Source organism: Phalacrocorax aristotelis, chromosome 6, assembly GCF_949628215.1.
Source record: "Phalacrocorax aristotelis chromosome 6, bGulAri2.1, whole genome shotgun sequence".
Taxonomy (NCBI): Eukaryota; Metazoa; Chordata; class Aves; order Suliformes; family Phalacrocoracidae; genus Phalacrocorax; species Phalacrocorax aristotelis.
The window spans coordinates 289,534-304,524 of record NC_134281.1 but is presented as its reverse complement, the minus strand read 5'-3'; the positions used below and the strand labels follow the sequence as shown (position 1 = coordinate 304,524).

General features: G+C 45.4%; 1 protein-coding gene across 4 annotated transcripts in view; it reads right to left on the bottom strand.

The window, feature by feature from the left end:
• FGD5 (FYVE, RhoGEF and PH domain containing 5) overlaps positions 1-7,519 on the bottom strand; it is a 116,473-nt gene extending 108,954 nt beyond the window's left edge. For all 4 annotated transcript variants that reach the window (XR_012660964.1, XM_075095523.1, XM_075095525.1 and 1 more), the window contains exon 1: positions 7,290-7,519. Coding sequence is in view for 3 of the 4 variants with exons in the window: in XM_075095523.1 (XP_074951624.1) it covers positions 7,290-7,302 (13 nt within the window). In the remaining variant the exon portion in view is untranslated. The remainder of the gene's footprint in view (positions 1-7,289) is intronic.
• Between the last annotated feature and the right edge of the window lie 7,472 nt (positions 7,520-14,991).

Sequence of the window (14,991 nt, the reverse complement as noted above, 5' to 3'; positions counted from 1 at the left end):
ATATTCTTAGGACTAACTCCACAGAAGAAACATCACTTTGGAGGTATACCTCTTCCTGCAGTGTCTGGCTTTTCCTAGTAATGTCTACCCAAGAGTAGGACACAAATATACCTACTCCGTACAAATGGAGTACTATACTGAAACACTGAGTAATGATAAAAAGACTGGACTGTAGAGAATGCCAGGATCTCCCAAGCTTTGCCTTATAACAAATTTGAAATAAAATAATGTAATGGACTCATTTTCTTTATGTAAAATAACCATGCAAACACCCACTTTAAAAAAAAAAAAAGCTTAAACACAGTTACCCACCTTCCCTTCAGTGTTAACTTTCTACAGCAAAAGGAATCAAGTAATCTTTAGTTTTTCCTTCTGCTACCTTCAGTAACATTGCTAGTGGAAGAGAATTTATGGTAACAGACCCCATTCATAGTATGGTAATAATAGGCATTGTGATGTTCTACTCTTACCCACTTGTGCCAGCTACTGGTCACTACTGATTCCTTCCGTAGTTTTTTCCTAACTGCTCTGTGTGTTGATCTCGCCTTTCACAAGGCTCCTTAAACAATTTTTTTTTTTTTTGCGGGTGGGGGGAGGCAGTGGGAGGAGTACAAGTGTTTGTTTAAAAAATAACCCAAACAATCACTGAAAAGAAAGCACCACTGTTTGCCATTTATCAGGACAATTTCATTATGCTTCCTTTGCTGTCTGAGCCACTTGAAAGGTTCTGGCTGTAACTTCTAAATGGACACTAAACAACATTGCACCATAAGGAATGTGTATGTTCACAAATAATTGTGCATGTTTATTTTAGGATGTGTTTTATGTTGGAGGGAGACACACCCACCTTGTGCTTAAAAGGAAACTCTTGGGGAATAGGAATTTCTTTAACCTGCTCCTCCCCTTATTGTTCGATGCTTCCTTGTACTGACAAGGACCGCTTCCTCTCTTTACCCACCTTCCTTCAGGCAAACCTGCATTTCAGCATGGTTTCACTCCTGCCATGGCCCATATGAAACTACATTACTCTCCTCCCTTCCAAGTTTCTAAGCAGTGAACAGTAGCCTAGCAGCTCTCCCGGAATGGCAATCAACCCGTAGAGCCTTCACTGTTCAAGTGTTTCTTTGAAAGAATAAACATTTTATAGTGGGGTATTGCCTGAAACACTGCAGCTACCCACTTTCAAATGTCCTCCAGATTTAGGAATTAGGCTAGAATGTAATGAAGGCTTATATCTACCAATACCACCAGCCCCCATGAAGCAGCTGTCTTTGGGGTGAAGGCCTAATTAAACACTGAGGTTTCACTTTTGCAGGGATATTTGTAGACATGTCCCAGGCCCCTGGTCTTTGATGGTGGCCCAATAAATAACTTAGCTCCACAGTGCAGATACCAGTTCCAGTCTTGGCTGGTGCCACAATTTAAAATGTTGGAAGTAGCTTTTTCTGACCAACGCACTTTTGTGGACCTGTGTTTTCTTCATATCTTTGGCATTAATTCAACTCAGACATATGTTAAAATAGGAGAGACATTGAGGACAGAGATGCACTGCATAGTTCAGGGATCAGCAGAGCTTTTGGATGGAAGTCACAATGCAGGTGGAGGGACCACATTGCAACAGTGGGATGAGACTGCACCAAACCTAGAATCCCAATGAAAACCAATGCATGCAAGTCCTGTTTGTCACTGCTTCTGCCCAGGAGGAAGGGATTGAAATCCACAGGTGGCAAGTGCCTGAGAAACAGGAGGTAGAAGGAGAATATCCAGACAAGGGCATCAGAAAGTCTTGTTCAGCTCTGCAGGAGCTGTATGATTCCACTCAGCTATATCAGAATAAAGTTAAAACTTGTCCTCTAGAAGGCTTTGGTCTGAAGTCAGCAAAAGGTGGACTATATACCTTAGCATCATCCTTATCTTATTCCTGTAATGCATTGCTCATTTTAAAAATAAAGACCTTTATCCAGATAGTGCTGCCTGGCTTCTATCTCCAGCTTCTATCTCCAGCATTTGTTATTGTTTTTCCACTGGGTTAAAGACCCCTTTATTATTCAATATTTCTCTAGGGAAGACATCTACTTCTCTACAGCTATGTCCTCATACATTCTTCTTTTCGGTAAACTGAACAAATGAACTCATTAAATCTTTGCAGTAGGACAATTTCGCCCTTCCTGGAGTGTTTTCTTACGGATTTTTTTTCTGAACCTTTGCCAATTTTCCAATAACCCCCATAAAATACATGGGGCAGACCTATGGGAAGAACTCCACGCTGGGTACTGCCAATGCCGTCTACAGAATCCAGTTGTTTCTTAGACCCAGTTCTTACCATTCTCCATTAGCTTGCTACTGTATCTGGTTGAGTTGCTTGTCCATGACGACCTCTAAATCATTCCCAAGGCTGTGTTGCCTGTTCATTGTCTCTAAACTGATAGCTTTATAACATGCATTAAGTGTAATTTGTTTGAATGGATCCAACTTAATGATTCAGATCTGTTTAAATAACTGCCTTGCCTACTTTGTTTATTACCCTTTCACCAATCTTTACATTATGAAGAGAACTTTTGCCATCTGATACTTCTCTGTTTGCTTTCGCACCAAGGAAAATGTTGGACAGTATCAACAAAATCCTGGCCCCAGCACTATGCATACCACCAATGTTAGAGAGATAACTACTACAGAGATTTGCTACTGCCGATTAGCCAGTCCTCAGCCTAATTAACCGAGACTTTATTTCTGTTATATAAATGCTTTTCTCTTGAATCAGAATGCACTACTAAAATACTACACAGACATCAGTGTATGTCTTTGCATCTCTACAGTTGCCTTTATCAAGCAAATCTGTAACTCTTCCAAAGACTGGGATCAAATTCCCCATTTGAATCAAGCAAAGTCCCACTATGGAGGAAATGAGAATAAGCAACCATAAGAATAGCAGTAAATATAGGAATTCATTTACATGCCACTTGCTGAAACACTATTATAGACATAAAAATTATTTGAACCAGGAAGTTCATGGTAGCATTTCTATTTTATGAACTAGGCAATGACATGAAACAACAAAGAACCTATCCCAAACAAGCAGTCATCATGCTCATGCTCCCTCTCACATCAAAGAATAACAGTGCTGTCTAAGAGCTCATACCGTAGACAAAAGGTGTGCCAAGGGCTGCCCAAACCCAAAAACCTCATGGAAACAGTGTGACTGCACTGTACAGTCACAGGTAGAAGTTTCCACACCTCAGCTACCAAAACCACACCAAGTTCTTACAAAGCAGGACAGAGAGGAAATCCTGTACCTGTGTCTTTTCAGCTTGTCTAATACATGGCTTTATATTTTGACCACAGTGCTTACTCCTTAGAGAAGATATTGCTCTGAGGGAATGGTGCACAGAGCTTCCTATCAAAATAACACATGGAGCTTCACTGTAAGTTAAACAGACAGCTCTTCTTTGCAGATGAAGAGCTGGCTTTGGACCTGGCCAGAACATGGGCACCAACCACTATAGTAGTGCTGCCAGGAATGTAAGGCAAGCCCAGTGCAGAGTCTCCTAAAAGTCATTTATTACATTTCCAGTACAGGAAGCTGTAGGTTCCAACCTGTAATTACAGTTCTGCCAGCTGTCCAGGTCAGACAGTGAGGGTGTGTTTAAGCTGCCTATGTAGATAAGCCATTTTAATGTCATTCTGAATTAAGTACCCAGCATAAACTGTCTAACCTGCTTCAATATGTTGGAGATTAAATAAATGAGGTAGCATGATTTACAAGGAAACAATAATCCCTTTGAGAGGTTCAACTCATAAAACACCAGTGATGTCACTGGTAGGACCCCAGGATGTACTGTAAATAACCGAGATGTCATTAATTCTGCAATATTCACTGCAAAGTAGTTCTCTTTGGTTTACAGTATGTAAATGCATCACTTATTTCACACAATCAGAGAAAAGTTTGAAGTGACAAAAGTTACATAAGGAATGAAAACAGTTGCATGGGTGTCGCTTGAAATGGAAAAGTTAGACTAGGACGTTCTAGTGACATAGGAGTGCAAGTCTTCCTTCCAAATGGGACCTCAGTCCAGGTTTAGGTATCAGCTCCCACCTTGACTTGAACAGCACTTAGATACTTATGTGTCTTCTGAGATCTGGGGCTGTAGGCACTTGAGGTCTGAGGGAGCTCCTGTTCAAAGCCAGCAGGTCACTGGCTCCTATATGCCTCAGACATTAATGAGAACAGTATTTCAGCTTCTGCATAAGTCTGATACTTTTGAAAAACATCTGTCCTCTCCTGTCAGTGTATGTTCTTCAAATGTGTGATCAAAAGTACTCTGTATATAGCAAGAAGGCTGCCCTAGCATGAAGACAGACCTAAAGCCAGTAGTAACTATCCCATAGGAATTTTGTCTTCTTACAAATCTTAACTGAAATATTAACAGCTGGGCTGTCAGAGCACATCCCACTGCAGAAATAAAATGCTGTTCTGTACAGTTACTGGAATCTATCGTCTATGATTAGATCAATGCATTATGACTCTGGGATAGCAGATCAATAGCTTACAAACTTCTCTTAGTATATAACTTTATTGCAGCCATCTGTAAATATAATACAACAGCATAACATCCCACAGAGAAACACTGCTGGGAAAGGGGAAAAATCTAAGACAATATAATCAGAAAAGGATGAATTTCAACACCAAAAAATCTTGATCCTGAAGATTCTCCAGCATTTCCACTGTCTCTAGCAGACTGTACATACAAGTCTTGGTAAGGCTGGGGGGCCTGACTATGAAAAACCACATGTATATGACAACTAAATAATCTTGATTCTAAACTACTGGCATATATTTCTTTCTGATGTAACTGTAAGCATTTGTGATGTTTCCCATTTGGCTGTGATTTTACAATAGGAAGTTCACACTGCAGCAGACAGCTTATATTCACCTGTTGTATCTTATATTGCTTCCTAGGAGCCAAAGATGATGTTGGTTAAAATTCTCTGACAGGTACATATGGCAACTATTCCTATATCACTTTCAGTAGCGGCTGATAGAATATATAGTCTGCTTACACCTCTGAACAATCTGGAGTCTAACATCTCTACATTCTTCCTATGGGCAGCATCATTTCAGCGCCTGGCAATCAAATCGGTACTTAGAGGCTGGCAGGTCCTATGTTGGAGGTTGGGAGATGGGGGTCTGTCTCTTGTCTCTTACCACAGATTTCCTGTGACCTTGGGTGGATTGCTTCATCTTTCTTTTCACATCAGTTCCGCATCTCTCAGGATAATCCATATCTCCCTTCCTGTTTTCTGTCTGCCGTTATTTTAACTTCTGTGGGATCAAGGCTGCCATATATGCCTGCACATACGAGACTGATAACTGGTGCTGTGTATTACTTACTGTAATACAAAGATTGCTAATGCCAGTCCCTGAGTTGTTCCAGTTAATAAATGTCCCTCTCCTTCAGATTCAGTAGGAAGTTCTGTTTTGCACTGATGGGAGAGACATTCCTTGCATTGTGTGAATGTACAAAACAAAGGCTGAGAAGGGATATGAGCACTCTATAAATACAACCTGGAGGTAAACACCAGAGGAGGAAAAGAACTATTTTTAAGCAAAAGGACAATGTAATCACAAGAATAAATGGCGATGAATCTAATCTGGAAACTAGAAGAACTGGCAATGGTAAGAGGTTCTTAGTTTTGCGAGAGGAATAGCAGGAGAGCTACCTAAGAAGTTTTGGTTTAAGATATAATTTGATGAATTAATAAAAGGAATAATATGACCTTGTGTTCTGTAACAATAGGTACTGCTTTTGGTAACAAAGGTAGTCCCATTCAGTTCTACATTCCTGAAAAATAAAAACTGCTAATAAAATTTATGTCTTTACAAACGGATACATATGATATTCCGTACACTGCTCTTCCACTGACAGCAGGATCAGATTAGAGCCAGTCTGTTTTAAATAATGGAGAGATGAAGAAAGAGAGGTTGGAGCATCATGGCTAAAGCAATTTTTGGCTGGCTCACTTAACTTTCAAATGAGTTTGTCTCCTGGGAGGGACAGAGTCCAGTCCAGACAGGATCAGAAAATAGAATGGAAAGGTCACCACTTTTGGGGTATGAGAGTGTGTCACTCCCCGCTCCAAGGGAAAAGAGAACCTTTTGCTTTAAACTCAGCAGAGTGGTGTGACATGCTGATACAACAGCAGAAGGCTGTTTGACCTAGAAGATCCTTTCCAATCCTATGTTCCTGTGCTTTGGCAAACAATGATTCACAATTTCCCAACACATAACAGTTCTAGGGCAAGGTATCTAGTGGAGAAAACTATGGGCTTCAGGATGTACCCATGCAAGTGAGATGCCCAGCAACATTCACCTTCTGGAACAAGGAAACACAGTGGAAAATTTTAGGGCTAACACAAAGGGACTGTTTCTCTTCCTCTTTAATTCTAGATGCAGCATTAGATTTTTCCAAATAACTCTGGAGTTAGTAATAATTGTTTCCTGGATTGTTTTGGGTTTTTTACACACACGCCTCGCCCTTGAAAGTCAAAGTGTTGGCGGAGAATTTAAAGTTTGCCCCAATTTTCCAGTGACTTCTTTTAACGTTTAACTGTTGAATGCCTTGTCTTTTGTATGTGTTCCCTTCTCATCCTGTCTCTTTCACCTTCCCAGTTTCCATCAAGGAAAGATTCTGTGAAGTTAACAGAAGGAAGGAGGAAGGGTTTGGGATTGCCTTGGAAAAAAATTCTGCAAAAGCCATTCCTCCCCCAAAAACAGACTTTCGGAAAGAAAGTCACAGCAAATTTCCTAGGGGCTTTGTGAAGGGCTGAGTGTGTCCGAGGGACGAGTGGGTGTAGAGCCGCGGCCCTCCCGATCTGCCGGTCTGGTTGTCCCCGGAACCCCCCTCCTCGTCGGGGCTTGCTGCTCGTCCCTGTCCCGGCGGGGGCAGCGACGGGGCATGCACGGCCTCCCGCGGGGAGCCAGTGAGCACCTGCCGGGGTGGGGGGAAGAGGAGGGCCAGCCCTGGACGGAGAGGTGCCAGCCCCAGTGGCACGGCCCAGGAACTGCCGACCCCGAAGGAGGGATGCCGGGACTGGGGAGGGGTGCAAGCCCCGGAGGAGCAACGCCTGGCCGGAGGTGCCGTCCCGGCGGTGTTGGCCCCGGAAGCGGGGTGTGCCGGCCCAAGCGAAGGAGGGCGCCGGCACCGGAGAAAGGAAGCCCGCCCGGCGTTTGGCGACCCCGGGGAAAAGATGTCCGGAGGCGGACGGCCATCCCGGCGGACCCGCACACTTACCGGCGTTGTTCATCTTCCACCGCAACTTTGCTCGCTGGCTGCCCCGGGCGCTCAGAGCATGATCCGGGGGACGGCCGCCGCCTTCGCCCCTCGCGGGCGCGCCCGGCCCTACAGCCCCTCCGGGGGCATGGGAGCGCAGGCGGGGCAGCGGGACCCGGAGCGGCGAGCTGGGCAGACGGCGGTGCCGGCTCGGGGGCGGTCAGCGCCGCGGCGCGCCTCCGCCCTGCCCCGCGCGCGGCCCGTCGGGGGGCGGTGGCGGCGGCCGGCGCCGGGGCCCCGCACGGCCGGCGGCGCGCGGGGCTGGGCCGGGCGGGGCCGGGCGGGGCGGGGCGCGCCGGGCCGGCTCCGCGCAAGCATCCCCCGCCTAGGAGCGAGCCCGGAGGCTGCCGCGGCACAGCTGCCCAAGGGCGCCAACATTTAAAGGCGCAGCGGGTTACCCTGTCCTTGGCCCCCCTTCCGCGTGTCCCCCCCCCTTCTTGTTCCCCACTCCCTTTCCACCGTCCTTGGTCCCGCTTTGCACCCTCATTGGTCCCCCTCTTCCCGTTCCTTCTCCCGCCTTCTTCCCTCCCTCCATATCTTCTCAACCCCCTCCCTCCTTCCATCCCTTCTCCCTTCCATTACCTCCATCCATCCTTTTCCCCTTCTTCATCCTTTTCCTCCCGTCCATCCTTCCCTGCTCTTCATCCTCCGCCCCCCCCCCCGCGCCCCGCCATCCATCCTCCCCAATCCATTCACCCTCTCCTCCATCCTTCCCACACACCCCCCCCGCTCCATTCTCCGTGCAATACGACCTCCGCAGCCTCGGAACCCCCAGGGAACGAGGCTCGGGGAAGCTCCCCTCCCCCCCATCCCCGCCCCGACTCGCCCCGGGCGTTTTCCCCAGGCCCGGAGCATCCCTGCGGAGCCGACAGCACCTGCTGCTGGAAGCGGTGTCTGAATGCAGGGGAATCACGGACGGTCCCTCGCATGCAAACCACGCTTGCTCAGAGCAGTTTCAGGCAGCTCCAGACTGCTGCCTTTCCCCTCTCCCATAAACCAGGTCCTGGCTCAACGAAGTTAACACAGGCATCCTGTGGCTGGGCCCTTCTCCCCGTTTTCAGGCTGGCAGCAGCACTAACCCCCAGACAAGGTTGGATTCCTCCCTCCCTCTCAACGGTGGCATAATATAGCCCTGTTACCTTACCCAGTGGAGTTGGTATTGCTCACACAAGAAAGCATAACTTCGCAAATTTCTTTCCCCAAGCAAAGAAACCCCAGGAGGGCTGAGCTGACCCAAAGGTCGCTTCCCTAATCAGGGAGGGGCCATTCCTCCCTAGGTCAGGACAGATGCTCAAAGCCATCCCAGAGCCCTGCATGACAGCAGGCTGGGGAGGGGAAGCAGCAGCACATTGCCCCTGCCCAGTGTCTAGGCCGGGGTGTGTGTGAAGCCATCAGGACCCACTTTGACATTTTGAATCCCTCAGAAACCAGGACTAACACTGTCCAGAGCAACTTCATTTTAGATGTTGTTAGTTCTGCTTTTGCAAAGTACCTAATAACTAACACCATCCTGCTGGCAGATGTTCTGTAGTATAGTCAACACTCTTTTTCCTGACCTTTCAATGGTGTCTCACTGTGACTGATGGGGTGCAGAGGGCCTTGCATATTAGTGCACAGACCTCCGAAGAGAGAAAGCAAGCAGTGAGTGAAATGTGAGTTCAACCCTTCTTTCTGTGGGCTTTAGTCTCTCCTACTGAGGCTGGTATCCAGGAATGCTGGGTTCTGGTCCTCTAAGGGACCCTGGTTGTATCACTACACCTCTAAGCAAGCATTTGCAATCCTGTATGGTTTTGGAGATGCATAAAATCACAGTAGCAGCTCTTTTATTACTACTCTGACTGACACAGATGAGGAGATGAAAAGGCCTATATATTCCCTCATAGCATAACACGCCTGGTGTGTGCCCTGGTGCATGGACTGAAATGGGTCTCCATGGCCCACCTATGAAGAGCAGTCATTTGGCCTTCTCCCATCTTCATGTACTGGTCCCTGATTTATTCTTGCCACCTGCAGCCTTGATGTCTGTGTCAATCAACACAAATAACATGTTAATAGAAAGCATCATCTGAATCAGCTTCAGGAATACAGATTTAGGGTCTTGCAAAGTGTGGGGAAAAGTTTATGATGTGACACAATGGAAAAGAAAGGACAAGTTAAAAAATCAAGCACAGTACAGGTTTGGAAATATTTCCTAAAATATGTCTTCCAGGAGAATAACTTTTTAGTTAAACAGCTGCAAAATACTCATGTACTAGGGGAGGAGGCAGCAGGAAGGAAAGAAACATATCTTCACAGAAGAACTGAGAATGTCGGCTGCAGAATTAGGGGGACTTTCCTAATAACCTAAAACATAGTCTAGGTAGCAAAGTTTTCTCACACCTAGATACCTAATGGAAAAATGTTGGTTAAGTGAGTTACTAGCAAAACAAAGCCTCTGTAAAAGAGATTCTGCCAATAGACCAGGTGGTCTTGTAGTTGTGCTGTTTCTAATGTGCACTTCACTCAAAATCCTTTTTGGTCTGCTCTAGGGAAAAGAACTGTGATACTTCATAGGTTTTAATCCAAACAACCAATCTGTGAAAAATTTCATGAAGCAAAGAATGACTCTTCTCTTTCCCATTTTCTGTGAAAGGAGCTAAACACTCCAGCAGAACCATATACTTAATGACAAGGGGACATAATGCTCCTAGAATTATGCCAGTGCCTCAGAGTCTGGCTGAGGGGCAGGCATTACCCATGATTAGTTTTGTGACCTAGCTCTGGAAAGGGTGAGTGCTTCTCACTAGTTCCTGTCTGCCTGTTCTCAAATCTGCTTCCTGCCACAAAGGGCAGGGTGCCAGGGTACCTCCAGCAGTCACTGACTCCTCTCTTCCATCAGATCTGATTGGTTTGAACTTTGAACTGGTTTGTGTTTGTTAAAAATGTACACATGCACTGCCGCAAGATATTGTGATGTTCAAGAACTGTATTCTTGAGCAGTTGAGACTAATTTTGGACTCTGCTGCATGGGCAATTAAGCTACCGTTTCGGTGCAATAGGGAAAAAGAAACATCTGTGCAGTGATCACTATCTTAGAAAAAAATCAAAAGTATATTTAGTAAGCAAAAGGCTTATATGCTCTTTATTGTCAGTCTAAAAGACAATCCAGGTATAATTTCCTGTACTGAAATGATGAAAAGCTTTAGGAGCTTTACAGCTAATTGCAAATAAGTACCAAAAAAGTACTACTTGAAAATTTGTCTGTTTATCCACTGACCCTCTGAAAAAATAATGGGGAATGATCTGTATTACAAGTGAAGGTGAATGCATATGAACATGTTCAGGAGGTGCTGAAGGGTCAAATCAAACTTTTGCAGCCAAAAAAGGAATCTCCACTTTTGCAATCATATACTGCAATGAAGAGTATGGAAGGGTGGAGGCCACAACACACAAACACTCCTTGAAGCAAGCAGAGTTCAGCACACAGGAATCATCTTCCCCAGGGAGAATCCGTGACTACATTGACTAGAAGTGAAATTGACACATCTTTTTTCATTGCTCAATTAATGAAATAAACGAAGCATATATTTTTTAAATAATTCCAACTGATTTTGAATAACAAGATGACTTCTAACAAAAGATTTCCTTCAAAACATAATCTGACTATTCATTTAATGTTTGGTGAATTTTAAAACTCAGGTGAACGTTCTAAGCTTATAGGTGAATACTGTAGGTCCCCATCCAGCAGTTGTTTTAAGTACATGCTTAAATCTAAGCAAGTACATAATCTGCTTTAAGTAGGTCTACTCCATATACTTAAGTGCCCTATTAGATCAGAGCTATCATCTGGCATGTCAGAGTTTTTTTTTTTATTATTGTAACATAAACTAGCACTCTGCTTGCCATTTTAATGAAACCCTAGAGTTTCTGTCTATCATACTACACTACCTATGCATCCTAATTTTTATGTTATTAGGTAGAAGTGTTCTTCAAGATGAGGTCTGCTTCATTATCAGTCTTTCAGGGCATTTTTCATGATCTTTCACCCAGCAGTCTCTTCTTCACCAGGGTCATCAGGTTTGGGTTTTGGGGTTTCTTTTTTACTGTTTTGGTGTCAGTGGCCTTACTAAAAGAAACTTTCTGGCATCAAACTGAGAATATATCACTGGAGAAGGAGGGAGGGGGTTGACCCCAAAATGACATTGAACTAAACTTCCTACTTCCTAGTAGGTCCAATTCCAGAAACAAACATTGTCTTATAAATCTTTGCATGCATCTGGTCTTAGTTACCTAAGTAATCACCTATTTTTATGTTATTTTGGTATTTCCTGGTGCATTCTAGCTGGTAGTATGCCACCCGTGAAGCCATGAGACAGGGAGAGGTGGTTCAACAGCGCTCATCCTTGCTGGTGATCTGGCAAAGCCCAACAGTGTAGGTCTGTAGGGCAGAATCATAGGGCAGCTATCCGCGGTGTTTATCTCTGTAAGGATGCCTGGGACATCTGAAAGGCTTAGTATATGGGGGAAAGTCTGTTGTCTTGGCATGGATTAATGCTGGTCAGGTCTGCTTTAACATAAGTATTTCATTTCATGGGTAAGCTGGTGTTGCATGCCACAGAAAGTGAAATCATTTAGTAAAGCACGATGGAAAAAAGTGAATACATGCTGATAACCACATGCATTCCTTGGGATGGAAGAGAAAATGAAACATAAAATCTGGGCAGCTGTGATGAGCTGAGTATAGTAATAGCCACCGATGGTAAATACTGGTAGGTAAACGCTTTTTAGATATTTATCTTTGCTGTGATCAAATAGCATTGGGGTCAATTGTAGACTGATGTCATTGCTGCCTGATGACAAATTCCTGTGTCTGTGGAACTCTGTGTATCCTGCAGGGACTGGTATGTCATCTCTCCCTCACTTTCTTCGTTTTTTTTTTTCCTCTCTGCTCAAAAGCCTGCCCGACCCTGAGAGGCTCAGAGCCAGAACAGTAGGGAGTGCTGTACATGACAGCTTGCCACTGGTGATGAGACCCATTGCCAGAGAGGTGTTGTATTAGGATTTAAGGTGCACTGGCAGGAACGTGTCTTAGGTCTGTAGCACTGTAGAATGCCAGGATCCTGCAGTTTGATGTTAATGCTCTTTTGAGAGCTCTTGGTAGAGAAAGAAGCTGAAGCACCCTCCCTTGGATGAGATCTCAAAGTTTAATGGTCAACACTTCTTTGGAAGAGAGAAATTCAAACAAATGCTGCCAAAGCATGTGGGGACTGAGATGAAATCCTTGACCCTCCAGGAGTCCATCAACTAGTTAAACTAAAAGTGTCCTAAAGTGAAGCTTGCTCACATCAAAGCTGCCAGCATTGTCTCCTCATCTCGGTGCAATTCACTACAATACTTTCTCATGTATAAAGATCATTTCTTCCTATTATTGAGCACCAATGTACCTTTTATGATAGACAGTTTGCTCGCTGCCTTCACTTTACATTTGTGCTCTTCTTTACATTAAAACTGAGAGCAAAGGACCTGTCAAACATATGTCACAGTCTTGGCCCTGAAGAGTTTACATCCTAATCAAAGGCAAGAGAAGACAAATTAAGACAAACACAAAAGGAGTGGAGAGGAAGAGAAGACTAGAATTATTATAGTTACAAGATGATGACTATTCTCTCCTGTACCAGCAGTTTGTTACTTTGTAGCGTACCTTTTTTTGCAGTACCTATTTTTTTCAATAAGAGAAAAGGGATTATAATTACCAATTATTCATGACTAGCACTGAAAACATGCTGCCCATTATCTAGTTATGGGAGTTCATCACAGACTGCAGGAGACACTAGATTTTGAAGGACAGTTGATGTGTACAGACCCTGGAATGCTTTAGAAGAGGGAGGCTATAAGGATAGTTGAGTCAATTCCTGGGAGACCAGTTTGTCTTTGTATTCCTTACAACCATGAAATTCTCTAAATATGTCATTGCCTCTCACTTAATCAAATGAACATCTGATTGTTTCACTCACCATTTTCACTAAAGTGCCCCTAGCAAGAGCACCAGTCCTCTCAGGAAGGAGGTTCATGTGCTTCCATTCAGGTTCATGGTGCCATCAAGTTTCCTCCGATGCATCAAGTTTCTGAGATTTCTCTTGCTTAGTATTTTTGGAAAGAAGAAAAAAAAGAGTATTTGTAGGCAGCAGTACAAGATCTGAGAGTTTATACAATGCCACAGTTGGGTCCACTCATTCACACAGCATTACAGAATCACAGAATGATAGGGGTTGGAAAGGACCTCTGGAGATCACCTCATCCAACCCCCCTCCTTGAGCAGGCACACCCAGAGCAGGGGGCACAGGACCGTGTCCAGGGTGGGTTTAATGTCACCAGGGAAGGGACCCCACAGCCTCTCTGGGCAGCCTGTGCCACTGCTCTGGCACCCGCACAGGGAAGGAGGTTTTCCTTATATTCAGGTGGAACTTCCCGTGCTCCAGCTTGTGCCCATTGCCCCTTGGCCTGTCATTGGGCAGCACTGGAAAGAGTCTCACCCCACCCTTTAGACACTCACCCTATGGATATTTGTAAATATTGATAAGATTCCTCCTCAGTCTTTTCTTCCCTTCTCCAGGCTGAACAAATCCAGGTCTCTCAGCCTTTTCTCATAAGAGAGGTGCTCCAGTCTTTGTAGCTCTCTGCTGGACTTGCTTGAGCAGCTCCCTGTCTTTCTTGAACTGGGGGGTCCAGAACTGGATGCAGGACTCCAGATGTGGCCTCACTAGGGCAGAGCAGAGGGGGAGGATAACCTCCCTCACCCTGCTGGCCACACTCCTTTTAATGCACCCCAGGACACCACTGGCCTTCTCGGCCACCAGGGCACAGGGCTGGCTCATGATCAGCCTGCTGTCCACCCATGCTCCCAGGGCCTTCTCAGTGGAGATGCTTTTGAGCAGGTCAGCCCCAGCCTGTGCTGGTGCGGGGGGTTGTTCCTCCCCAGGTGCAGGACCCTACACTTGCTTTTGTTGAATTCCACGAGGTTCCCCTAGGCCCAGCTCTCCAGCCTGTCCAGGTCTTATTGGATGGCAGCACAGCCTTCTGGTGTATCAGCCACTCCTCACAGCTTGGTAACATCAGCAAACTTGCTGAGGGCATGCTGTGTCCCTTCATCTAGGCCATTGATGAATATGTTGGAACAGGACTGGACCCAGCAAGCACAGACCCCCGGGGAACACCGCTAGTTACAGGCCTCCAACCAGACTCTGCTCCATTGATCACGACCCTCTGAGTTCTATTGTTGAGCCAGTTCTGTATCCACCTCACTGTCCGCTCATCTAACCCACACTTCCTAAGCTTGCCTATGAGGATGTTATGGGAGACTGTGTCAAAAGCCTTGCTGAAGTTGAGGTAAACAACATCTGCTACTCTCCCTTCATCTACCCAGCCAGTCATGCCATCATAGAAGGCTATCAGGTTGGTCAAGCAGGATTTCCCCTTGGTGAATCCATGTTGACAAATTCTGATAATGTTCTTTTCCTCTATGTGCCTGGAGATGACCTCCAGGATGAACCGTTCCATCACCTTTCTGGGGCTGGAGGTGAGGCTGACTGGCCTATTGTTTCCCAGGTGCTCCTTCTTGATCTTTTTGAAGTCTGGAGTGACATTGGCTACCACCCTCCAGTCCTCGGGCACCTCTCCCGTCCTC